The 25,690-nt window shown below is 47.2% G+C and overlaps 1 protein-coding gene across 5 annotated transcripts; it reads right to left on the minus strand.

Annotated features, from left to right (window-relative positions):
• Positions 1-796: 796 nt before the first annotated feature.
• Positions 797-25,673, minus strand: DAZAP1 (DAZ associated protein 1). Of its 5 annotated transcripts, XM_051639479.1 has the most exons (13): positions 25,461-25,673; positions 20,271-20,311; positions 19,701-19,867; positions 19,322-19,387; positions 18,619-18,729; positions 16,547-16,595; positions 12,083-12,165; positions 8,613-8,766; positions 7,125-7,154; positions 6,560-6,700; positions 5,562-5,744; positions 3,768-3,857; positions 1,767-1,855 (listed from the first exon to the last, which is right to left on the minus strand). In XM_051639479.1, exons 1-12 carry the CDS (start codon positions 25,490-25,492, stop codon positions 3,778-3,780), a joined length of 1,137 nt encoding a protein of 378 aa, XP_051495439.1. In that variant the 5' UTR covers positions 25,493-25,673; the 3' UTR covers positions 1,767-1,855; positions 3,768-3,777. The 5 variants fall into 5 exon arrangements, with proteins under 5 accessions (XP_051495437.1, XP_051495438.1, XP_051495440.1 ...); XM_051639477.1 differs by lacking the exon at positions 3,768-3,857 and having other exon boundaries at positions 797-1,855; positions 25,461-25,664; XM_051639478.1 differs by lacking the exons at positions 3,768-3,857; positions 25,461-25,673 and adding an exon at positions 24,957-25,132 and having other exon boundaries at positions 797-1,855.
• Between the last annotated feature and the right edge of the window lie 17 nt (positions 25,674-25,690).

Below are 25,690 nucleotides of genomic sequence, written 5' to 3' on the forward strand. Positions count from 1 at the left end.
TCACCAGGCAGCTCCCAGGTCAGCTCAGGACAGTTCAACTCCCAGGGCTGGACCCTGTGTTGAAACCAGCCAGGCTGGGCAGCCCTGGTCACTCTGCACCACGAGGTGCTCACAAACCCACGGGCCAGGCATTTTGGGCTGGTCTCCCTCCAGAAAGGAGAAGCAGTAACTTCATGATCAGCCTGGGGCAGGGAGAGCACTCTGACCACACAGGACAGGAACCAGGACCCCAGAGCAAGCACTAGATCATCTCACCAGGAAAATCACCTCCAGATCTCAACAGTGGGGGAAGAGAAAGACAAGGGGCACGTTCCTGGAGGAGCACAGATCCATGAGATACCTCCACGTGCTCCTTGGAGCTTGTAAGAATTTTCAGAGCCCTGAAGGCCCAAGGTCAATGAGGAGCAGCACTTGAGGTTGCAGGAGACCCAGGACACAGACCCACCCGTGGCAGCAGGTCCTGGGGACACGAGCCCTTCAGCACCTGAGCCAGCCCAGGACCAGCCAACAGGTGCTGCCACCTCAGCTCCATCCAAGGGGTGACCCAGAGCCACCTCCAGCCCAGCTGGGCATCCCACGGGAGGGGAAGGGCTGGGTGGGCAGGAGGATCAGTGGCTGGATCCCCCCAGAGGGGTCAGGAGCCCCCCAGGGCCCAGCCAAGCCTGTCACTGCTGCCCAGGGCTGAGTTCTCAAGGCTGCCACTCGATTTCCTCATGGAAACACAAATTCACAAGCAAAGTGTTTTGTCAAAAGAAAGACAAAATAAAAATAAAAAATAAAAAAATAAGAGACAGGCTTGTGTTTCTAATCCAAAGGTACTTCTCTTTATTCAAACCAGGGGTAATCACTGGTTAGTGCAAAATGCACCTAAACCTTTTGCCTGAGGGAAATCTACATCTGAACAAGGCCTCCGTTAACTCCCTTAACCCTGAAACCCACAGAGGGTCTGACACGTGTGAAGCCCAGAGCTTCCCAAGTGACTCTGTGCAGCAACAACCCTGCCCTGCCTCCTCACCAGCCCTACCCCTGCAGGTAACAACAGCAAAATACACTCAGTAGATTTCTTTTGTAACTCCCAGAGTTTCTGAACCATCCACCCCCACCACTCGGGTCGGGCATGGGGGGGCTGCAGCTCCCCCCCCCACCCCCAACAGTGCTAACGGAAACCCTGCTTTAAATTAAAAAATAAGCCAGCATACATAGTAGAAAATTTCTCTTAAAAATTTCACAATCTGTAAATGTATATATTTTTTTTTCTTCTTTTAAACATAAAAGTTTACAATATACGGTAAAACAAAGGCTCAGGAAAAATAATTTCAAAAAACAAAACAAAAAAAAGAAACCTGAAGTTTTGAATTAAAGCTGAAGACATTTTTAAAACCCTGTAGTTTGAACCAGTGACATTTTCTTTATTTGTGCTGATGGGTTAGAGAAAGGAAAATGTTTAAAAACTGCAGTCCAAACACCCACAGCTCTGCCTTCAGAAGCATCTTCCCCCACCCCCCAAAAAAAAAACAAACAAGATGAAAAAAAAAACAAACAAAAAAAATAAACAAAAAAAAAGTTGTTAGGTTTTTCTTCCATCAAGTATGTGATTGTCACAAGTTCAGAAGTCTGGGATTGCTGGGCTCTGCTGGGCCCAGACACCCCCGTGTGGACAGAATTCCCTGCTTGCAGCCCCGCTAGCGCCTGTAGGGGTGAAATCCTTGCACGTTGTGGTTCTGTCCTCGTCCAAAACCACTTCCTCCGGCCGGTGGGCCACTGGATGGCTGCACCGAGGGGCCTCCGTAGGGAGGGGGTTGCTGGCTGGGATCAGAGAAACCTTGTCCAAAACCACTCAAGTCTTGTCCATACCCTGGGGAGAAGGGAAAAGGGCAGAGTCAGCTCCCAGCACCAGCTCCCTCCCCCGCGCACAACACCTGCCTGGGACCTGCAGCAGAGCAGCCCCAGGCCCTGCAGGAACCTCCTCTGCTGAGGGAATGGGCCAAAAGCACAACTGCACAGCTCACGAGTGGCAGTGCCTGGCCCCCCCAGCTGGCAGTGGCTGCAGCTCTGCTGGCAGCTCCCAGTGCTCTCATTTTGTTTCGGTTTTTACTGGTTAAAAAACCAGACCTGCCAGGTTCAGCAGAGATGGGGATGCAGCAAGGAGGTTTTTCCTGAAATCTCACAGCTAGGCAGCTGCAGCACCTCAAGCTGGCTGCACAGAGTCAGCTTCACCACCCCCCTGGACAGGCAAGAAATTTCCTTTGCTGAAAAGACACACTAAGACAATCTGAAATCCCCTGTCAAAAAGCAGAGCCCTGCTGTCCACTCCTTTTAATTAACTGATCAGCCTCTCTTTCAAGGGATGCCCAATTCAAAAAATGTAACTTGAAACATGAGGGGGCAAAGCAGAACTCAGAAGGCTGCACCTGCTGCACTCTCTACACTCCATGGTCCAAAACTGCCCCTGGAAAGAACAAAACCCCCCCAAAACTGCCTGCGTGGGCAGCCTGAAGCGTCTTTGGTCTGAGAGCAAAAACAAAGATCTGATTCAAAACCTGGCAGGTGGGGGTGAACATTTTTAAGCCACCAGGAGATGCTGCAGCCCTTGTGCCTCCCCTACCCCCAGCTCAGTTCAGTTTAGGCCTGATCAGGCTCCATCCCACGGGAATGCTGCCAGATCCCTTGGATCTTGCTCTTTCCCAACCTGAGAACTCCATGTTTTTCCTCTCCTGCCTCCCTGGGCTGCTCTGCCACACCACAGGTTTGGAGTGAGCAGGATTTGGGGGTAGAGAGAGGGGGAGAAGACAAAAGACTTGCTGAAATTGTCAGTGTGAAAATGACTAGATGCAAATTAAGAACACTGAGAAATTTAATATAAGTTCCCCTAATTAAATACGACTCTTAACGATAGCAGTGGCATCAGGGCAAGCCTGGGCTGTGGAAGGCAGCATTAACCACCCTAATGCCCAAGGACATTCCCACAGCTCTGCCCCCCGGGCAGCCTCACAGCAGGTTTAACTCTCTTAATCCAAAACAAAGTCTCTTAGTGTGTCTTCAGTATTTCAATTTCAAGCTCTGCCTGTCTCTGAGGGCTCCTTCTCACTAATGAGCCTTAAAACACATCTATCACAGGCCTCTATGAGCTCAAAATGCTAATCCAGTCACTTTTTTTTCCAGAGATAAGCAGGCAACCAAAAATACCATTTAATTGTTTGCCACGGGGTGAGGCTTGGAGTGGAGAAAAAAAAAAATCCAGTTGTTGTCCCTGCTGACTGCAGTGCTGCAGCACCCAGTGCTGGGAGCACAGCTCCCCGTTTGCTGATCACAAAGGGAACCTGACCAGCCAGACATTTATGCCCACCTTGTCTCCCCCCTGCTTGCTCCAATTCCTGCTGCAGCTCCTGGTTTGCACCTGGCAGCAAGCACAGGGTGCACCCACTGCCTCAGAGGGCTCTGCCTGAGCTGTGCCCACCACCAGGCCTTGCTGCTTTGCTCCAGACCCAGAGCTGGGCTGGGTTACCCAGGACTAAGCCTGGCCAGGGCAGCAGCTTGGGAAGCCAAGAGCAGCAGCTTGGGAAGCCAAGAGCAGCATCACTCCCACTGCAATCACCAGTTTTCACCCCAGCCAGCTCGTGACCACCAGGAGCTGCGCTGCCCTGACTCAAGGTCAACATCTGAGCCCCACTGTGCCCCCCACCCTCTTGCAGAGACCCTGCAAGAAACCCCCAGTTCATGTCCCCAAGGCAGACATCCCGAGTTGGTTGTAAAGAGGCACCACCTACCTAGGGCTCCTCACTGCTCAGCCTGACCATAAGAGTGTAAACAAAGTATTGGCGCGTAGCCTGAAGGGTCTTGAGAATAGGAACCCAGCCCTAGTGAGAAATGAGGAGACCAGGGTGACCAACCCCAGGAGAGGCCTGTGCAGAGATAATCGTTGGGGTGGGGGGGACACACCCACGTTAGTGCCTAACTCACTAGTGCTCACAGCACTAAGATGCTGTCGAGCCAGGACAAATCAAATGCCAGTGACCAGAGCGCACTCCGTGCCTCTTTAAAGCCCACAAACGTTATGCATTTATGCAAATACATGCAGATCAGCTAGGCTGCCTGGTGTACAGCAGTGCTGCCAACTGATCTGCAATCACATGAAGTGCTGAAGCTCTTAAACAGGTTACAAGGTTTACACTCAGCTGTATGAGCAGGTGGATGGCTCTGTGGTGCTGGTAAGTGCCTCTGCCTTTTGGCACCTGCACTCAGAGCAGCTTTTGGGCTAGAAAAGCACTCTTGAAGCCAGGGACCAACTGCAGTTGTGGTTTCACCAACTAACCTCAGCATTCTCCCTCAAAATGCAGCACTACACGCCCTGTTCTCCCTCCCCAGCACTCCTGACAGACTGACCACCGGGAATATTTCACTGGCAAAGAGGCTTCCTAGAGCATTCCAGAGGCAAGTGGTACTAGATACATCAAATGTTGCCAGCCCCACTCCCCAGTTCTTCAGTCTTGGAGAACAGATTCTTCCTGAACCTCCAGCACATCCCAAATATTGGCTCCCCACTGAATATAAATGATTGTGCACAGACTTAGATTTTATTCAGTAGGATCCACTTCCCTTTAAAAAGAGTCTGCAAGGAGACAAGTTCCAGCAAGACAAGAAAAACTTCCTCCTTAGTCTCAAGGTCAAAGCTACCTATGGAAGCAACTTTGTTTAGAACAAACTGAGCAACATTACAAATCGCTCAGCATGAGAACACACACTTGCTTTATAAACACATCTGAAAGGCTCATCTTCCCTCAGAGTGTTTCACAGTTTTGGAACTTTGAACAGTATCCATTGAAATAACTGTACCAAGTGTCCCAGCTCTCTGGAGGACACTGCTCAGAGCAGGGCTGAGTGGGAGGACAGATGAGAACTCCCTCTCAGATGCCACAGGGAGGAGCAGAAATTTTATTCAGGAGCACAAGAACTTGCTTAACAATTGAGTTTTTGTTTGGTTTTGGTTTTTTTTTTGGATGTGTGTAGTACTGTCTTGCCTGGCTTCAAGCTTGCTAGATCAGTGCTACCAGCTATCTGAGCAGTTCTCTATGCAGCACCATTAACCTTTACACACTGAAGAACTCTTGCTTTGCCATAGACAGGAAAGGCACAGGGGAAAGGAAGGCACCCAGCTGGATTCTAACACCCTGCCCTGCTTGCCCCTCGGTGTTGCTCTCACTATTCCAAGTCTATTCTCCATTCTAATTCAAGTCAGTGACACAAAAAAGTTGACTACAAGCTCTGTTAAGCTATTGGAGGAAAAAAAATAACTACAGATTCAGAGAGAGCACAAATCAGTGACTTATCCTGCCAGAGCACAACTCTTGAGCTATTTAGAGCTGCTAAAGAAAATCCCCTCTGGCTACATAGTGCCTGATTCAAGGATCACTAGACAGTTGGTGGAGGGCACTTCCATCCTGGGGAAAAGAGCTTCAGCCTCAGCAAAGGGCTCCTGAACACTGACTTTCTACCCAAGTATCAAAGGAGAGCAGGAAGGAGGGAAGGATCAAGCTGAGATTATTTGACACGTTGTTACTTACCAAACTGACTATAAGGAAATTCTGGCTGAGCAGTTGGGGGTTTGCTCATGTCCTGAGTTGCCTGAGATGGTGGTGGTGGTGGTGGAAAAGCTAGTGGTGCTGCCCCTGGAGTGGCAGGTGGAGGGGGGACTCCTGGTGGGGCAAACTGGTCAGGTGGAGGAGGTGGAGCACCATAACCAAAACCTGAAACAGCAAAGCAGGATCTCTGTTAAAGAGAGACAGGCAACATGACCCCCACATCTGGCTGGGCTTTAGATAGAATTGAAAAATAATACTTAGAAGTTGATTAAAACCAAAGTGTTTGTCACCTACCACTGGCCAGAGCACAATTCACTCCTTCACAGCCACTGTGGCTGGAAGAGCCCAACAATAAACCTTTGAACAGGAAACATCTCACCACAAGGGAAAACTGCAGCCAGCTCAGCAACCAGCACAAGGGCCCAAACTGCTCACCTGGGGCACACGAGGAAGCCCTGCTGCCCCAGCTCTTTGCAGGCAACACAAAGACACCCCAAACAAATGGTTTCTCCACAGCAGAAGGAACAACTTGAGACAAGTGGGTGCTATTCTCCCCCTTGTTAACATGAGGTTTGTGATCAGACTTTTCAAAAGGTGGCCTGAGGGGGTAGGTATTAAAATCCTCTTTTCAATGCCAGTTTTGACCTTAATTCCTTAAGCTTCTCCAAAAATGCCAGCCTGTGTCCAGCCCAGGTCAGTAATCTCCAACTTTGCTCCTCTCAGATGTCACAACAGGGCCACACAATAAACCCCAGCTCGTTTAGCAACACAGATTTAGCCTAGAGAACATAACAAATGTTTACTGCACCCAAGGAAAAAAAGTTAACCCAAGTGGTGACAAAGACCCTCATCTAGTTAATTAGAGCTCAGAACATCCAATCTAGGCAGAACATCCAAGGAGAGACAAAACTTAAGGGGAAAAAAAAAATCCAAGCCCAGATGAAGATGAGCAACGTGGTGATGGGCTGCAGGTCACTTACTGAATGGTGGAGGGGTGCCATAGCCCTGTGGGAATCCTTGTGGAGGAGGGAATCCTCCAGGAGGTGTAGAGACTATGTATGAGGTAAATGGTGGTGGTGGTGGAGGAGCTCCCCTTCCTGGAGGAGGTGGTCCATACCCACCTGGAAAATAAGGAGAAACCAGGAACTTAAGTGGCTTAATAATGAGAAGTTGCTACTCAAGTCAGCATCCTCCAGAGGGGGTAAAGCTGTCTGACAGATTTCAGAGGCTGTCTCAGCCTTCTATCAATTTTTACTCAGGGAAATATTTGTCCTTCAAGTACCCCCACTGTAAATAATTGCAGTTAAGAATGTAATTCCTTGATAACAAATGAGCCCAGCTGGTGACACCAGGATGTGTCAGCTCCCATTACTGAGCTGTCAGGAATACACCACCATCTCCTTTGTTCTTTCAGGACAAATTCAATCAAGCCTTTAAATGTAGGTTAAATCCTACAGAAATCCACAAATCACTGTAGATTAAACAAACATCCCCCTCAGTCAGTAGGATTTTTCTTTTCCGATGGGTCCCACACAATGTACTCACCAATTGCCTGTCCAGCTGGCACCCACATCCCTACAACAGAACAAAAAAGCAACTTATACATGCTCTGAAGCTCTGAATTCTGAACAGGGGGAAGTTACAAGAAGTTGATCTTGCTCTGGGACAGACTGGGTATGCTCCAGTAGCCCTTACAGATCCATCTTTTATGGTCCAAGAAATAGTCTTGGACCATTTCTGAATAAGCAATTGTGAAAAGACTGAATAATTCAGAAAATAACACAGAGGAGACAGGAGCCCCCAAACGCAAATCAGACTGAGTGTTCAAGAACTGCAAGCACATCAAGTGCAGGAAACTGCAGCAGAAGAAAGAACCCACTGAGAGCCACAGCAGAGCACACATCCCAAGTGTTTTCAATATACTAGCAAGTTTATCCTGGTTATTTTTAATGGGTTTTTTAATGGTTTTGAACCATACAAATATCATCCTCTGCATTCGCTGCAGCACCAAGATTGAAAGATAAATGCATTTGTGTTGCACGTTCATCTTCCCAGCAGATCAGATACAATTTTCTCCACAAAGAACCTCGTTGCCAATCATCTCCTTTCCCCGTTTGCACAGTTGCAGAGCAGCACATCTGTGCAGGATGCCAGAGCCTCAGCTGCAGCTTTCAAGTTAATAAGCACCATGGGGAAACAAGCAATCCCTCCACTGAGGAACCATCTATTGTAGCAATAGATGAAGCAGTGACACTCCCTCCAGCCCCCCAGGTGAACATTTCTCATCTCTCAAGAGCCAGCAAGGTCTGCTCTGTCAAACACAACTCGATTATTCCCCCGGATTTCTCCAGAACTTATCAAACTGTCTGTAGATGAACTCGACATATTTATCTTGGCTGCAAATCCTGGTGGGGGTTATAACCATCACACCCAGAACACACGGCTGCTCCTTTCAGCCCTGAAGGGTTCCAGCTAAATCGAGAAAATTACAAGCAGTGAGTGCTCCCCTGCAAGCACCAGGAGCCCCAGAGCTGCTTGGTATTATTCCAGATTGCATTAAGCAATAAATCCAAAGACTAGACCATCTGTTTCTCTCTCATCCCTTTCAAATTGTTCTTATAACTTCCTCTGAAACTGCCTCATCCTTGCAAACCCATATTTCAACAGAATGTTTCCTTAGGGTCTCAGGCCAGTGACAATCCCACAGCCCCAGCCACAGCTCCAGGCACTGAGCTCTCCCAGCAGCTTCTCTGCACTGTGGAAACCCTGGGGGTGAAAACCCTCTGGGGACACACTGGACTTGGCACAACCCCTGACTCCTGCCCTACAGAGCAAAGGTTTTTGGAAAAAGAAGTGAAGGAGCAATCTCAGCTGAGTTGGGAAGGACTGACGTGTGGAATTTGAGTTCTGCTCTCCATAGCCCAGCCCAGCCATGGCACTGATCAACCCAGGAACACTGCCCTTTGCCAGCAGCACCAGGTGACCAGTGACCTGCAGAGGCAAGAGGTGATGACAGTGGCTGGGAGGTGGTACCTTGAGGGCCATATCCCTGTTGCCAGGTCGGAGGGGGCTGCCCTGCCCAGCCATTGGCAGCACTTGGCATGATCCTGCTTCCCCACTGGCTGGCCCCAGGGGGCCCAGGGGTCTGGCTCTTGCTGTCCCGAGGCTCCGCTCGCTTCACTTCCACCTAAACAAACAGAGGCAGCGCTCAGGAGGGAGGGTGGGGGGCAGGACACCCCCCTTCCCTTCACACACACCCTTCATTACACTTAAGACTACACTTAGCATCTTACGACTTACGTCTAAATACTTAATTATTAAACTTAAGGCCAGTAATTTAAAAATGTTTCTCAGGTACAACGTATCCGTTGGTAAGACATGGCAAGCCCTGCTGTGAGGGATTGCAGGTAACACATCCTACAAATCATGGGTGTCTCAGCACAGAGCTCATTGGCTTTCACCTTAAAACAGCAGTACCCTCTTACAATGGCTCTTCACTTACAAAAGCATAATCCTTTAAGTGATTTATACACTAATTTAACACGAAAGGGAGGAGTTACAAAGATGAGGTTTTCAGTTAAAAAAAAAAAAAAAAAAAAAAAAGAACTTGCAGTAAAGAGTTCTCTGAAAAAGGGTACTAATGCTTTAACCATTCCAGCATCTTCGGGGTTCATTTGGAAGTTACAGTTTAAACCCACCCCAGCTAAGTGCAATTTCAGCTCAGCTCATACCTGAGAAACACACTTTGGTTGGTTGGGTTGTTTGTTTTTTTTGTTTGCTTGTTTTTAAACTTAGGTTTTATTTAAATGTCTAATGGAAGATAAAGACTTACCTTCCCCAGGCTAACGCTTAAAGAATCTCAATTAACTCAAACAATGTCAGAGGGAATGGATGTGATAAGAGAATCTTACATTACATCTAACAAAAAAGTAAACAAACATGCAAGTAATAAAAATGGACAGTTGAGTCAATAAGAAGCAAATCTTCATACTGTGTTAAGTCAGTGACAAAAGCCCTCCTGTTTTTCAAATTAGCAAGAGACAGTGCTTAACTTATTTGGTTCAAAGATAAAATGTCCCAGTGTTCCAACCCACTAAGTGCATTTGACCTACTTAAAATAAGCTGCACATTCAACATAAACCCCTCAAAAAAAATATCCAATTTCTGATTTAATGAAACACTCTCAGCACTCATGCATGCTGAATTAAAGCCTTTTTTTATTATTATTATTATCTTACGATTAATTTTAATGGGTGCCAGAGTACAAAGGAAATAAATCCCAATCATCAATGGGCCTGAGTCGTATGGAAAATAAAGAATTCAGAATTCTTCCTGCCATGTCTTAAAAACCATTTGTGTCAGAGAACAAACAGGAAACAGGCACAAGGCAAGGACAAAGCCCACCACCCCCCCAAGGACATTCCACATGACAGGAACCAAATCTCTGTCAGCTGAAGGCCCTTCCAGAGAGGAACCAAGGGAATTTTTCAAAGGACTCAAATTAATGAGTCTTAACACATTTGCCCTGAGGGAATTCAGTTCTTGCTTACAAAAGCAGAGTCCTTCTTGCAATTTTAATTCCATTTTTTCCCTTTCAACAACACAGGGATTGATTTCAGCAATACCTTCTTAATTGCAAAAAAAAAAAAAAAAAGAAAAGAAAAAAGAGACACCATTTCCAAAGTAGGCATTATTAGTCAATGAAGAGTGGAGGAGCTGGAGTACATTAATCTAGATGGAAGAATTCCATTAATTTTGCAGTGCACATTTGGAGGTGGGGAGCTGCCAGCCTGAGGACTGGAAAATCCCTCTGCAATATTCCCAGCAGTGAGGTTACAGTTCTACTTCTGCCTGAAGCCCAACCTGCACCAAGACATGAGGCATCTCCACTGCTCCTGGCTGGAAAAAAAACAAACAAACAGCCTACTCCTGCTTTTTGTGTCATTGAAAGGGAAAAACAAAAAGGACAAGAAGAGGTGATTTCATTCTGGTACCAGGATTGTTTGGGAAACAATGGAGAACTCTGGGTCAGCACCGAGGTCGTGGCACAGGAGGTGACATTCCCGAGGCTCCCACAGGGCTCTCCATGCTTTCCCAGACCTGTGATCCTCTGCTCCTGTTTCTATCCAGCACACTGCTCTGTGACAGGACCCCTCCTGTAGGTGGTTTGTTGGTTTCAGGCAATTCTAAGGAAAGCTCAGAGGATGGACACAGGATATAGATCACTCAGACCCACACTGTGAATTTACTGCTGGCAAATGGGAGGGCTCAGCTGCTCACAGGAGGAAAAGGAGTAACCAAGGACACACACTGATGTTCCTGACTCCACAAGCACATTTCTGCATTTGCTCCATTCCCATCATCAGGAATCAGCCCACCCCTCATCCCCAAAACAAGTTCCTAGGAATAAAAGCATGACACACTGCACAGTTAACTCAAATGCCCCTGATAAGCAAAACCACGGACCCTGCTAAAGAAATGCTCATGAAATATCAGCACACAGAGACTTCAAAAGACAATGTAAAATTAGACAATGCAATAATTTTAGACAAGTGACTGTTCCTGTGCTTCCCTGAAACCCACTTACTCTAAGGTCATTTACTTTAATGACTGGACCTACTGTAAAGCTGCAAGGACTTTACATTTACTGGAATTTCCTGTGGTTAATTTTTCTTTCTGAACTTAAATCTTTTCCCTGTATAAAACCTGGGTTTCCTGCAACAATTTACTTGGCTTTTACGGTGTTTTTTTTTTTCCACAGGCTCAAGCATGTTCCTTGCTGAATAACATCAAAGCAAGCCTAAAAACTCCTTCCTATCAAAGACCCATTTGCTGACAACACAGTATGAAGATGAAACAACCAGAGGTCACTTAACTGCATTGTGGTTAAATACTATATAGAGTACGTGGGTTTGTATCAAAGTTCCACAGTAAGTGACCCAATTTTTTAAAAAACCAATCCTTCAGGATGTTTTTCTCTCTTTTCAAGTTTAAGATTATATCAAGTAGATTGTCTCACACCACCTCAAAATTTGAGTATCAAATGCACATCTGAAGGAGTGGTATCTTAAACCAAGCCTTGAACAACTCAGATTTCATTGGGACTCTTGATTCCCCAACATCAGGGAAGGACCCAGGTCTCTCCTTGCCCCTGAGCAGTGCTCCAAGGCAAGGCAGTGGGTGCCAGCCCAGCGCAAGCGAGCGATGCTCAGCCCGAGCAGCCCCCCAGGTCTGTCAGCACAAGGCCTTGCCCCCCCCCCCCAAACCAGCCCACGGCCCAAGTTCTCAGGCTTTCCAGACCCACCTCCCTCCCCTGGCTAAGCTGCTTTCCCCTCCTGCTCAAGCAAACTCAGACTTTCCCCACCTCCATGGATAAAGCCTCGAATTTGGATGTCCAGGCTCTTCCCTCCTAACTGAACCACTCCTTGTGATTCACCAGTGAAACTGAAAGTTGCCCAAGACTTGGCTCTTTCTTAAGGTAAAATAAAACTACAACTACACACTTTTTTGCCCATGATGTCGTGAAAATGCATGTTGACAGCCTGGTCCACTGATTGTTCGTCCTCGAAAGTAATAAATCCAAAACCTAGCCAACGACGAAGAGTGAATCAAGGTAGCAGGGTGTTGTGACACAAAACAGGATGATGAACAGTATTAGGGGTGGACCAAGGGTTCAAGCAGGGGTTTCAGATAACTGAGACTTGTGTTAAATTTTCCCAAAATAAAAAATAATAAGAAGAAAAATAAGTCAATCTGAGAAAATTGCAAAGGGCATTTCCTGTACTTCAGGCAGTGAATGCCTCGTATCTGGGTTTCACACATGCAACTTACAAACGGAGCTCGTTAATCTATCTTGTAATTTGGTTTTATTCCTAAAGCACCTACCAGGAAATGGGAAAAAAAAAAAAGTGCCAGTATAGTCATAAATACAACTGCACCACATGATTGAAAACAAAATCCTTGTGGGACAGCAGATCAGAGTCAAGCAACGTTGCTGCTCCTATCTTTGATTGAAAGCAGGTTCCCAAGGAAAACCTGTCATGTCCCTGCTCCCCAAAGCTGCAAAGCAACTTCCGCCCATCCCATATATCCCATCTTCCAATTAGGGAATTATTTTCCATGGAAAATAAGAAAGTTGTCTTTGAAATGTAGCTGTTAAAGCATGACAAATTTTACCACTCCATGGATGAATGAGAAGCTTCAGAAACTAACAACCTAGATCAGAGGTTCTCAAAAGTTTTCCACACCTTGGAGAGAGTCATTCCAAACAGCAACCCCAGCAGGAAGAGCAAGGCTGCTCACACAGAGCAGGATGCTTTGCCATCACATCCCTTTATTTCTTATTCATGTATATTTCATTTATTATATTTTCTGCTGCTTTTCTCCTGGAAACCCATGCAATGCTTTTCAGTCCCTCTCTTCAACCCAGGACCTTGCTAACTGCTCCAGACCCCCAAGGGTGGCTCACATCCTTAGATCTGCCCCCAGCCCTCGTGGAAGCAGCTCTGCTGGTTCCAGCAGTGATTTAAAAGGCCTCAGGGGAGGGTCTGGTGCCTGTGGATGAGGCTGCAAATGAGGCCCAGGACCACATGGCTTTTTGAGGTGACACTTTGAGAACCTCTGCGCTCAGGTCGTAGCTGCTGGTGCTGCCGAGAGAGTGGCAAAACAGTGGTTAATTGCACAGAACAGGGAGGCTGGTTCATGCCATCAACCACTGGCTGCTGGTGTGACACCCCAGGCCAGGTAGGAACACATGCAGTACATCAACTGTGCCATTCTTTGGATTAGCCAAGGGCAGAGCAATCAAAAATTAGAAAGAAAAACGAGGTGCGGCGTCAAAAAGCACATGGAATATGGATGCATTTCTGCTCTTCTGAAACCCAAGATTTCCCCCTTGGTTTGCATTTTGCTTTGCAGCTAGTGCTGACAGCAGCCAGATATTGCTCTACAGCGTTAAACAGAAATAAATACAGGATCTATGACAGTCAGTGTCTCTCTGAGCTTATCCAACTGGGTTGGGTAAGCCCAAAGAGGCCTATTGTAGAGAAAGTTTATATATAAATATATATATAAAAAAATACACAAAGATACAGGCCAAAACAGATTCCAGCAGGTCAAATTCTGCTGTCAGCAACAAGAGCAAAAGACATCACTAAAATAAACTTAAAATAAAAAGGAAAAAACTTGGCATTTCCCACACACAAGAGACTGGCAGTATAAACGAAGTTTTGTTGCCCTGTGATGAAAGCAGCCTGGAAATGCAGAGCAGCATTTCATCACAATATATTTGTCTGAGCTTCACTGGAAAGCTAAGGAGCAGAGCCAAAGGTATTTGTATTTAAATCACATATTTAGTATTACAGCCTTTATCTAAAAAGGCTGTGGGGAAGAAAAGTGATGGTTACCATCTAGACAGGAAGGCTGCTGGTCTGACTTGATTCCAAGAAGACTGGAAGAGGGGAACAGACTGGTTTGGGGATGGGGTCTGGAGGGGGAGAAGGAAGGGGAGCAAGACATCATGGAGGAAGCCAGGGAAGAAAAAGGGTCAAAAAGGGCCAAACATCACAAGATAAGAACAGTGAAGAAGTCAGAGTACAATACACAGCAAAATCCCAACAACATGTTATTTTAAATACATTAGAAGTGACCAAGTCTATCATCCAGGAGCTTTATTTTTTGGAGGCCAGGGCTTTGTGGAAGACTGGAGAAACAGGTTGCACTTAGCAGGAACCCAAGGAGACTCCTGAACAGAGCCATGACACTGCTTGGCAGCCAAGGGGAGGAAGAGAACAAAGACAGCAAGAACCTCTAAGTGACTTCAGAGCTGCTGGTTCAGCCAAGAACAGAGAGCAGGAGCAGCAGAGACCCCAAAGGCACCGTGTCCTGTGGTATGACCAGCCTGGCTGTGCTCACACCTGGGACCCTGAGGAGCAGCTGGTGGGACTGCCAGGGAGCAGAGGACCCGGACACTTCAAGACACCCACTGGCTCCTCCTCCAGGGCAGGGCTGGTGTTCCTGTGGGGAGCTGAAGGCAGGGGAATGTCACCGGGATCAGTGGGGGCTGGACTGTCCCTCCTCCTGCCAGCAGAGCTGTAAGAGGCTGTGCAGTGAGGGGGCTGCTCAGGGCTGAGAACAAGGCAAACTTCAGAGTGATGCCAGTAGGAGATGGCAGGGAATTGGCCTTCTGAATTTTGCAGTTATCTAGTTATTTAGGAGTCATACTGAAAGGACAGGTATGGACTGTCAGGGCTCTATAAACCAACCCCAACCAGGAGGGGAAGAGAAAACCTGTGCAGGGATGCAGGGCCAGGAGCACTGAACACACACTGAGGATTTCCCCCAGCACAGCCCAGGGACTCAGGCCATTTCTGGAGATGATGCCTGGTTACCAGAGAACAGAAAAGAATGTAACAGAACAAAAATGAAAGCAAGAGGACTCGAGACCACTGTTTAAGAAGTCAGATTTAAAGCAGAAATATGCTGCAGGACATCTGCACCGGGGATGCAGACAGATGGGATCCACACCTGCCTCTCCTGCTTTAAATTCCCATCCAGGAAAAGTGGACCCAAAATCCTTTATTTTTTTATTTATTTTTTTTTAGTATAGCTTTAAGCAGAGAAGCCATTAATTGCAACCAGGATAAATCCAGACCAGGCATGATGCTTTAGTACCTCCTACTCAGAGGCTGCAAGGCTGGGATTAAATATTACAAGGAGAGAGATGATAAAATAATTACTGAAAAGTTTCAGAACTTCAGAAACAAACTACACTCAGATGCCTGTATCTTTGCCTCCTCTACTTCAAATCAGATGCTCTAGAGCATTTAAATAGATGAATTTATGTTCTGCTTAAATAAAAGGTATCTGTTGAAAGAAGATTAAGAGAGCTAAAGTAAAAAAAAAAACAAAAAAACAAATATATTGAAACTTCGTTTACACTCCAATAAAAGACAAAGCCCGTCCCTCCTCTGACTGTGGAACTGGCCTGTACCTCTGTGATAAATTATCACCTAGAGAGAAGAAATCTAAAGAGATATCGTTAATCACAGTCAACAATGCACAGAGAGAAAAGAAAAAAATAAAAAATAACTTACTTAACATTACCATACTTTACTATGAAACACTTAAATATGTCACTAAGGATGTATGTCTAAATTAAAAATAAAACTAAGACTTAACAGCTTAATAAATATGAAGTGAAGAATATATTTCTTAATAATGAGTCAGAAGAGAAATGAAAGTTCAGATGGCAAACTATTCTCCAGCATGTAGAACATGCTACAGGGTGGTCAGAGCAACTGAGCTCCACGTGTTTAAAATATTGCCTCTTGCTTGGCCAAGAGATGACAGATGCAATGGAAGGTGGATGACATGAAACCTACTTCATACTTTGACCAAAGGTACCAACTTGATTAAAGAGCTTGGTGAAACTGGTACCAGTTTGTTTTGGGTTTTTTAGAGCAGTCTAGCATACAGATTACACCTCCCAATCAAAATATATACATTTCAGAATTATTTTGTGTACTTTAAGAAGTGTTTTGATTTGAAGTGAAGCCATTTAACCAAAAAGGATGTAATGGATGGATTCTGTTCTCCTCTGTTCAGACATCCTCTGAACTGGAGAGCCCCCCCTGTAATCAGGAACCAACACACCTTTCATGTGGAACAGGAGGGAACTCTACTTCCCCCCCCCCCCACAGGAGTGGCTCAAAAATCAAATTTCACTCAACTGAAAAACTAGCAAAAAAACCCAAACAATCCATAAATGAACATGAAACATCTGAGTTTAAATGCACAGGTACCAACTGAAGCTGTAGATGAAGAGTCTAGACTTGGAGTGAATTATTATTTTTCCTGAGGCAACACAGAAAAAAAAAGTCTACCTTTTCTGATGGTGTGAAATAGTTTGCCATCTGACTATAGGAGAGTATGAAGAAATTTCAAGGACAAACTAGATCAGCCTTTACCTCGGGGCCTCTGTTTCTCTGCGTCATAGATCATTACAACTTCAGTGACCTGGAAGAGAGAAGGGAAATTCTACTGACTGTGCTACCAGGGGAGTGTTCCCACCAGCTCCCAGGGCTGCTTTCCCACACTCTGTCCTCAAAGCACAATTAAATGCCCGCTGCAGCCACTGACACCAGGCTGGGCCAGGGGGTGCACACAAACTGGGAATATTGCTCTTCAGGGGAGTTGCAGAAAAGCCTGAGTTCATCTGTTCTGCAAAGCTGCTCCTTTGTGCCTTGTTACAGTCTCATCACACTTACAATTTTAATCTAGCACTAAGGTCACTACACTGTTTATACTCAGGCTCCTATAAACCCCCCGCCAGTTTGTTCTCAACCCACTAAACATCCATGTAGCTTCTCAAAGTATCACTTCTTCCATTTTTAAACATTTTCATTCTCAATGTGAAGAGCAGATTCAACTCCAAACACATTTTAAGAATCTGTACAGCTTCTCTGAGCTAGACTGGAGCAGCAGTGTGGCCCAGGGTGCCAGGTACAAACTGATGCTTTGCACAGAATTACAAAAAAAGCCCTAAGTGATAGATGATCAATACTGGAGTGATTTTAAATTAGTAAACAACAACAACTTACAAAACAATGGAAAATGCAAGCTGTTTGAGGGCTTAAAGACTCTCCTCAGAATAAGCATGACTGTGAGCTACAATTTAAACAAAACCAGAGGTGCAACATTCATGTCAGGGGCAACACTAAAGCAGCTGAAAGGAACTGCCTTGAAATTCTCCGATGCAGAAAAGCAGTCACAGAATGTGTGTGATCACATCCAGATGATCTTTAAGGTCCCTTCCAACCCTAGCCATTCTATGATTGAAGTTAATCTGAGCTTATTTTTTACTAGAATCCCCTGAATTAGCTTAAAATCTGACACCTTTCACTTCCAGCTACAAAAGATACTTGTCCAAGTTATTACACATCCACACTGACTGTATCCCACCGGATGCTGACAGCTGGGACTGTCCCTGTGTGGGGTCATGCTCTGAGACAGTGCCAGATCTCTTCCCCACAGTCCCTCTGGATCACCTTCAGGTCCCTCTAGATCCCCTTCCTCACCAAGCAATGACCATGGCTAGGAACCAGTGCCTGCTTTTGTCTCTTCACTCTGTGGCCACAAAACCTCTCTAAGAGCCTCTCCAAAGATAACTCACTCAGAAGCTACATCCACTCTTCAGCCTCTACACTATGGTTAAAGTTCTACTACTTACTTTTAAAGGCACTTACACTTAATGGCTGTTGCCTTCTCTATTTGGTGGAACTGAACCCTGGATCTCCCCAGCCATCCAGAGGTCAGAACTGGAAAGCCACAAGTCTGTGAGGAAGAGCCTTTAGGAAGTGTTGTGTTCCACAGCTGTGGAACATGCTCCCCTGTTTTTATTTACAACTCTACTGAAGCCTTTCAAACTAAAGAAACAGTTGTTAGCCATTGCTAATTTTTAATTATGAATACAGTACTGTTGACATTAGCCACTTGAAACCTGAAAGGTGATTTTTAAAAAAGAAAATAGCAAACAAACACACTAAATGCCACTCAAGAATGACAAGTTCACATCCACTGGCACAGTCCTGAATTTAACTCAGGCAGTCTGAGTTCTTCAAACTCAGACATAAGCTCACCCAAGTACTCACTGCTCCTTCCTAAAAAAAATCCATGAAAATTATTAAATCACCAAGCTATAAGTTATCAATTGCAAAGAGAAAAAATTATTCATCAGCCAACTCAGCTCAGGAGTTTTTTGCAGGAAGGGAACAGAATAATGCACCAGGTTGACTCCAAAGACAGAAGCAGCAAAGGAAGTTACAGACCAGAGCAATAGATCCTGACCAACAGCAAGATACATTTCAAGATGATGAACGTTTACTAGAGTTTATCACAAAGTGCTTCAATATGTCTCTGCAGTAGTTGGTCTAAATTAACTCAAAATTTGACAGCCTAATGAAATCTGAGGCAGGCAGAGGGGAGGGAAAGCACCTTGCAACCGACTGGTGACAAAGTGCCACCACACTGTGTGACTCACCACTCCGAACTTCTTGAAGTATTCCCTGAGCTCTGTCTCGCCACAGTTATGAGGAATCCCACCAACAAAGATTTTATTGGATTTATTGTTATCGCTCCTGGATCCTTTTTGCTAAACCAAGGAGGAAAAAAACATCAGTCAGAAGGACAATAAAGCTGGCTGCTTCTCTCACTTTACACTGCAGGATGAAGAGGGGGCTCCTGCAGGCCCAGGGGAGGCACCTCCAGGGGTCCCGCCCCTGAAGTGAAGCAGCTGCACCTTCAGACCTCACAGTTACAAGCCTCTGCTCTGCAGAGGATCAGAGAACTAGGGACTCTGTTCTGAGGCCATTTACTCATTTTCTAATTAAACCATCATAATCTGCAGGGTGTGAAGTAGGCTGGAAAAGCTATCAGTGCACTTCCAGACACTTGTTTCAAGATCTGAAGAACCCAACTACAGTGCTAAGAGCTGAAGGAACTCCCACTCCCACAAACTGAGCTTAACACAACAGAAAAGGTTCATTAACACTGCCTGGTACCATGTGCTACCATGGAAATCTAAGTAGAAGTCATTTTTCAGAAATAAAACTTACAGTCAAGGCCTTCATACTGACTCCTGATCTTTAAAACATGGATATAATCCAAGTAAACTCAATTAAACTGCTAGAAGGTTAAGCCAAAACTTGGAAAACAGGCAGGATACACCAAGTATCTTTCCTTACCCATCCTTCCTTTGGTCGTGTCCTTTCTGGCTGCATCCCCCTAGGTGTACATGGCTTTGGATCAATCTGGAAGAAGTTCCAGTTTGGTCAGATCTCAGAGTGCAGAACATGGCTCTAGAAGTTAGGTTTGTGGCAGCTGAACACAGCACTGCTGAGATCCAGCTCCTCAGATCAAAGCTACCAACAAGGCATCACTTCTACAACGTGACAAATCACCGAGTTAAAGGCATTTTACAATAAATAATTAAAACCAGTAACAGGTAACTTTGACACCATCCAGTCTGCAAAAAAGAAGCCAGAATTTAAAAGTGCTCTTTGAAGCAGTCTGGAGCAGAAAGTTCTGAAGCAGAAATAAAACCAAAACACAGAAGCAACTTACATTTCGGCCATCTAACGTGTGAGGTCTGCTGGCCAGCACTGTTCCCACACAGTTGGGGTCTTTAAATTTGACAAATCCAAACCCTCGAGACTGGTTTGTTGTTTTGTCTTTCATTATAACACAGTCTACGACTTCTCCATACTGGGAGAAGTAGCTACGAAGAGTTTCTGTTAAAAAGAAAGCACATATTAAACAGAAGCAGGTATTAACACCATGAGGCCGTGCTGGCAATGAGGAGACAAGAGATGAGCACATGGTGAAACAAGTGCAAGCTTCTTCTGAAAATTATTACATTCTACTTCCCCTAAACCAATGGTATGTACTGCTTTGCCTCCACTCACACAAGAGGTATCACAGTAAAGCAATGCTAAAAAGTTGTAATCTGAGCTGACAAAAACTTCCCCGATAGAAAATACAAAACCAAAAGTGATGAACACCCATTGAACTGTCTGCAGGAAGGTTTCTTCATTAGCAGGACAGAGCAGCCACCTCTGCTCCCAACCTTCCCACCTCAGCACTGGCTGTTCCTGGTACCTGCTGCTCACAGGGGCTGGCTCACCCATGGCTTACCTTGTGTTGTGCTCCAGTCCAAGCCACCCACAAAGAGCTTCCTGCAAACAAAGCACACAGCGGGGTTAGGGAGCCCCCCAGATCACCCCCCAGATCATCTCCATCTTATTACCAAAGAAGTCAGCCAGTCTGGAGGGGTCTGGCAGGTCTGAGGGCTCCACAACACCACCCACCACCTGCTCTCCACTAGAATTCCCTGTTCTCTGTGACAACCACCGTCTGTTCCATGAAGAGTCACATAAAACTAGATCTGTTTCATGTGCCACAAGCATGAACAGAGAACATGAGCTTAACACAGGAATACATTTTATTCTTTTATGCAAAGACAAAAACATTTTCAGTTCCTCCGAACTTCATATTTCCAGGTCTTTGCTAAGGCTGCTTTGAGAAATAAATATACAAAAGAAAAAAAAAAAAAAAAACCAACACAAAACATCACAGGAAGTACATTTACCTGCTCTTTGGGGCAGAAAGGAGTTCCAGCATGGAACACTTCACAGCTCAGAAAAATATGTATAAAGCATCACTGAAATCTGAAAAGTGATCCAAGAACCCTGCTATATAGTCATTCTACCCGGTAATCCCCACCCCTCCAATTAAAATGGGATGTCTGGATGCCTGTCAAGGATCATTGGCTCAAAGTCACTTACTGAACTTCTCTTAGCAACACAACAAAACAGCTGCAGGGTCCCTGCAGCTCCAATTTAAGGATGAAAACAAAATCCAAAACTTTTGAGATAAACCAAACTGACAGAAATCCAGATATCCTCGTTTAAATACCCCAGTCTGTCTCATTAACTGCTTTAATCCTGGATTAAGGATCAAGAGGTGTGCACCGTTGTGCATCAGGCCTGCTACACCAAGTTCAAAGAACAGCAGGGCCCTCCCTGCATCCATTTGCTGCTCAACATCAAATGTTACTAGAGACCAGATAAACAGAATTAAAAGATGATTCTACAAAAACACACGACCAGCACAGCTGCTGCAGCCCTTCCTGACAGGTACTGCACCAAAATACCACCAGACTCTGAAGTTCCACTTGCTGCCACCACCTCCAGAGACATGGCCCCATGAAAACCAGCACTGGTGGGAAGTTTCCCTACGGATGTACAAGCAATGGGCAGCATCCATGCATCTGTCCCGGGACCAACTCCCACGTGCCAGAAGATCAAAGCCCAACAGGAACCACAACTCCATGAAGGAATGCTGAACTAGTGCAGTGGTTGGAGTCAGACACCACCTGAACTGTCTGTACTTGTTCTCTAGCTCTATGACCGGGTAAGACCCAAAGCACGGGAGTTTTTTCCATCCTCAGATCAAAAAACTCCAGTCAGCCCTCAGGCTCCCTTGCCCCTGTGTTCTCCAAGTGCCTCATTGTAAAGAAAAGTCCTTAAACTGCTGATTAAAACTAAGAAAAAAACTTCACACGATTCTTTCAAGTTCTACTCCCTGGCCCACCCAGAAAGGCCTGTCAGAATCACTCCTGTCTGCCATTATCTTCTAGTGAAATGAAAGCAAAAGTAGAACCACCAAGTTCAAGTCTAAGAGAGAAGGCAAACCTGTGAGGCAAGTACTAAATAACACAGTAGCACTAATTCAGCAATTAGCTGTGAAACCATCCTACAATCTAGTTTAGAGGTATCTCCAAAGAGATGAGAAAGTCCTGGCTAACACCCAAACTAAACTCCAGGCTTAAAACACATTTGAATCAACCCATCTCTGAGAGGAGCACCCAAACCCGCACCACTGCATGTCCAGGCAGGCCAAGTGCTTGGGCAAGAGCACAGGGAGGAGCAGGGAGGTGCCAGCTGCCTGCTCTGCAACTCTTTATCAACCCTGGGGTGTGACAAGACTTCTATGCAAAGTAATTTACTGCATAATTAAAGGTTAGTTTAAAAGCCACCTCAACACTTGACCCTTTTCAGTAAGAAGCACCAACTCAAAAGCTCTTCTGTTAACAGCTGGATGGCTCTGCACAGACAGGCTGGGACAGTTTATCTCTGGAGGATGCCTTGGAGTTCTCAGTCATCAAAGAGAGGAACCACACTCTGCTTTTGTCTTCTACTGGCCCTCAGGTATCTGTGTGGCTGCAGCTGAGCTGGGGATTAATATCCTTAAATGGAGAAAGCTGAAGTTCTCCCAACAAAAAAAACAAACTAAACTTTATCTCACCTGTTTTCTTCAAGAGCAGCTACCACAGAAACTGACACCCCCACGCCCCCCAAGAGCTGGTGGAGCACAGGGAGCATCAGAGAAGTGAAAGCCTTGACCAACTGTTGTAGATCAAAGCACCTCCTTAAGCTGGCCAGAAAATCAAAGCTCTGCTAAGGTGCAGTGAGTGCATTATCCTGCTGGAGCTGCAGGGACAGGGGCTGCTTCTGCTCCTCTGGCACCAGCACAGGCAGGACCTGCACCAACACCAGCCTTCTCTGAAGACCTGGCTTCTGCTCCCATGTTTCAGGGTGACCAAGTTTTCTCAAGGAGAGAAAAGCTCCCCCCTGGCAAAGGCCCTGCTGGAGCTTCTCCACCACCTGTTAGCAGCAAGAAGGTCACCTGGTAACAGCCACCCTTCCCCAGGGTCCTCACACCTGGGCTGCCTGGTGGCTCCAGATGTCCCTTCCCTGTTTCCTCTCCAGAGGACACACAGATCCCTGTGCTCCTTCCTCTGCTGTTATTTTCAGGGCAAGTTCCATAAAGAAGTAACTTTATTTGCTAATAGCAATGAAAATAACCAATATAATGCTCTACTCTGGTGATAGTTTTGATGGCCCGTGGCTGTGTCAGCTACATTTTCTCACCCAACTGTATTTTGGGATTTTTTTTTAACTAAACTTGATAGTTTGGTGTGTAAGATCAATCTAGATAATCAATCTAAAACCAGCAGCTGCATCCTGACAGAGCCTCACCCTGCCTGCAGGGAAGGGCTCCCCACTCCTACTGGTCACTGACACCTTCCAGTTCCATCATGAATTATTTGTAGTCACCCTACATACAGTTAAACAAACAAAGCAGGGTTGCCTGAGGTCACCTGCAGCAGCTGTATGTAAATCCATGGCCTCCCTGATATGCCTGCTACAAAATGCCAAGGCCAGGACTCCCCTTGTGTTGAACCCAGGGAGCAGAGGCAGGAGTTAATGAGCACTGAGCTGACACAAAGACCCCAGAAGGGTGGCAGGAGGCAGCTGCCAGAGGCAGGACACTGGTGTGGAGGAAGGATGGGGGAGCCTCCCTTGTACCACATCAGCCCCTGGCTCAAGTCTCACACTTGCTGCCTCCTACAAAACCTCCTTTTTCAGTTTATGGGCTAGTAATTATTAAAACCGTGTAATGGGATGGAGCCTGCTGACATCCCTGCCCTCACACCCCAGGGGGCTGCAGCCCAGCCCCACCGACACGGCAGCAACTCTCCAGCAAAGGCTGGGGGGATGGAACACACACCCCTGGCTCCTTCCCTCCTGCAGATCCCTCTTCCCACCTGCGGGACACCAGAGACAGGCACAGGACAATGTGAGGCACCAGAATTCCTGGGTTCTGGAGCAAGAAGTGGAATAACAACTCTCTGTAAGTTCCAGCACATGTAATAAGCTGTAACCAAGGTTCACAAACCCACATCTTCCGCTTCAACTACTTCCTGACAACATTTTACTTGTTAATTTATTCCTTTCTATCAGAAATGTACCTATCACTGAACCAGCTCATCCCAGAACTAGCAAGGAAGCACATAAAGGTATTTTAAAGCCCAACAAAAGCAACAAACTTTTTGCCTACATAAAACCTGGCAGTCTGACTCACTCCATCACTTCTCTCAGCACCGTCCCCATGAGCTCCATCCTGGAGGACAGAAGGAGCTCAAGAGCAGCACTTGCTTTCATCCAAACTAGTCCCAAGTACTAATTACAAGGAATAATGCTCACAAAGCCCTACATACTCACACTGACCCGGCTGCCAGACCCACTGCCTTCTGAACTATTATCTTAAAATCTCTGCCTAGAAAAGTGGTTCAACTCATCGCTTCCCATGAAGACTCGCATCCCAAACAGAACTTCCTCCACACAACTAGAGGCAGCTGACCAGCCCACAGCTCACTCTGTGCCTTCCCCTCTGAGTCTGTTGTGGGAGGGGAAGAAAATTAAAATTACCACCTCTGATGAAAACTCAATCCTTTCAAATCTGATTACAACTCAGAAGGATCAAAAATGTAAGCAGCCTGCAGCCGAGGGGAGAGCTCTTTGGCAGCCAGGCCCATTCTGGGGGAAGTTAACAATATTTACCCCAGGAACCCACAGGCTGGACCCGCCGACAGCTCCAGAGCAGCACAGGGCTCCTCGGGTCCCTCACCAGGCACCGCAGGGTAATTAATGCCCAGCACTGAATAAAAACACTTCCAGAGCAAAACTTAGGTACTTAAACACGCCTCATGCAACATGCACTGTTTGTAGCAACGTGTTACATCCCACACTCTCCTCCTGCCCCCCGGGTCTGGCTGTACCGAGGAGGCTGAGGCAGCGCCAGCCCCGGGACTGCCCGGTGTCCGCTCCCGTTTCAAAAAGCGGGACGTGACGCGCAGGTCCCGTGCCCGGCCTCGCGGCGACAGCCGAGCAGCCGCTAGTTTTGTCCGGGTTTCCTTCCAATTGAGTTTATTTCGGCTATTTTCAGTTCTAACGTGCCGAGTCTCCGGTGACTTACATGCCGCCAGGCGCCGGGAGAGATCACCGAACACCCCTCACGACCCCCAGCCCCGGGTCGCGTCACCGGTTTGAAGAGGCATTTTCAAGTCAAAACAGCGTTTTTCTGAGGGAAACGCCGCTCGAGCGGGGGGGGCTCCCGCCTGCCGCCTTTGTCCCGCCACCCCCCCGGGGAGGGCCCAGGTCCGTGCCCCGGCCCTGATGAGTCACGGGCACAAAGTCCCCGCCGGGCTTCACCGCCCGGTGGGAACGGGGCGGGGGGAACAAACCGACCCCCCCCCCCCCCCCCCCGTGGCGGGAAGCGCGGTGACCTTGGCGCGCGCACCTGCCGCCGCAGCCCGGCCGGTCACGTGAGGGGCCCCCCCGCTCCGCAGGCCCAGCATGGCGGGCGGGCCCGCACCCCGCCGGCCCCGCGCGGGCCTCCCCTCCGGGAAGGGGGCCGGACCCCCGTCCCTCCCCCGCCCCGGTGCCTCCTCCCGCTCCCCCCCCCCCCCCCCTCCCTCACCCGATCTCGTCGGCGCCTCCCACGCTGTTCATGGCGGCGGCTCCTCGGCGGTGCCCGGGGCCGCGCCCGGCTCTCCCCTCCGGCGGCGGCGGCGGCGGCGGCGGCAGGTCGCGGGCTGCGGCGGCCGCTCCTCGCTGTCCCCGCTCCCCCCCCCCCCCGCGCTCCCGAGCTGCGCAACCGCCGCGGCCCGCCCGCCCCCCGCCGCTCGCGCTCCCTCAGCGCCGCCAACC

The sequence above is a fragment of the Apus apus genome, chromosome 24, assembly GCF_020740795.1.
Source record: "Apus apus isolate bApuApu2 chromosome 24, bApuApu2.pri.cur, whole genome shotgun sequence".
Classification (NCBI taxonomy): Eukaryota; Metazoa; Chordata; class Aves; order Apodiformes; family Apodidae; genus Apus; species Apus apus.

Coding starts and splice junctions, on each gene's coding strand:
- DAZAP1 (XM_051639477.1), bottom strand. CDS start 25,492: ATGAACAGCGTGGGAGGCGCCGACGAGATCGG. Junction 19,868..20,270: donor GGACTGGAGCACAACACAAG/GTAAGCCATGGG, acceptor TCTTTTTAACAG/AAACTCTTCGTAGCTACTTC. Junction 8,767..12,082: donor ACGACATCATGGGCAAAAAA/GTGTGTAGTTGT, acceptor CTGTTTGTTTAG/GTGGAAGTGAAGCGAGCGGA.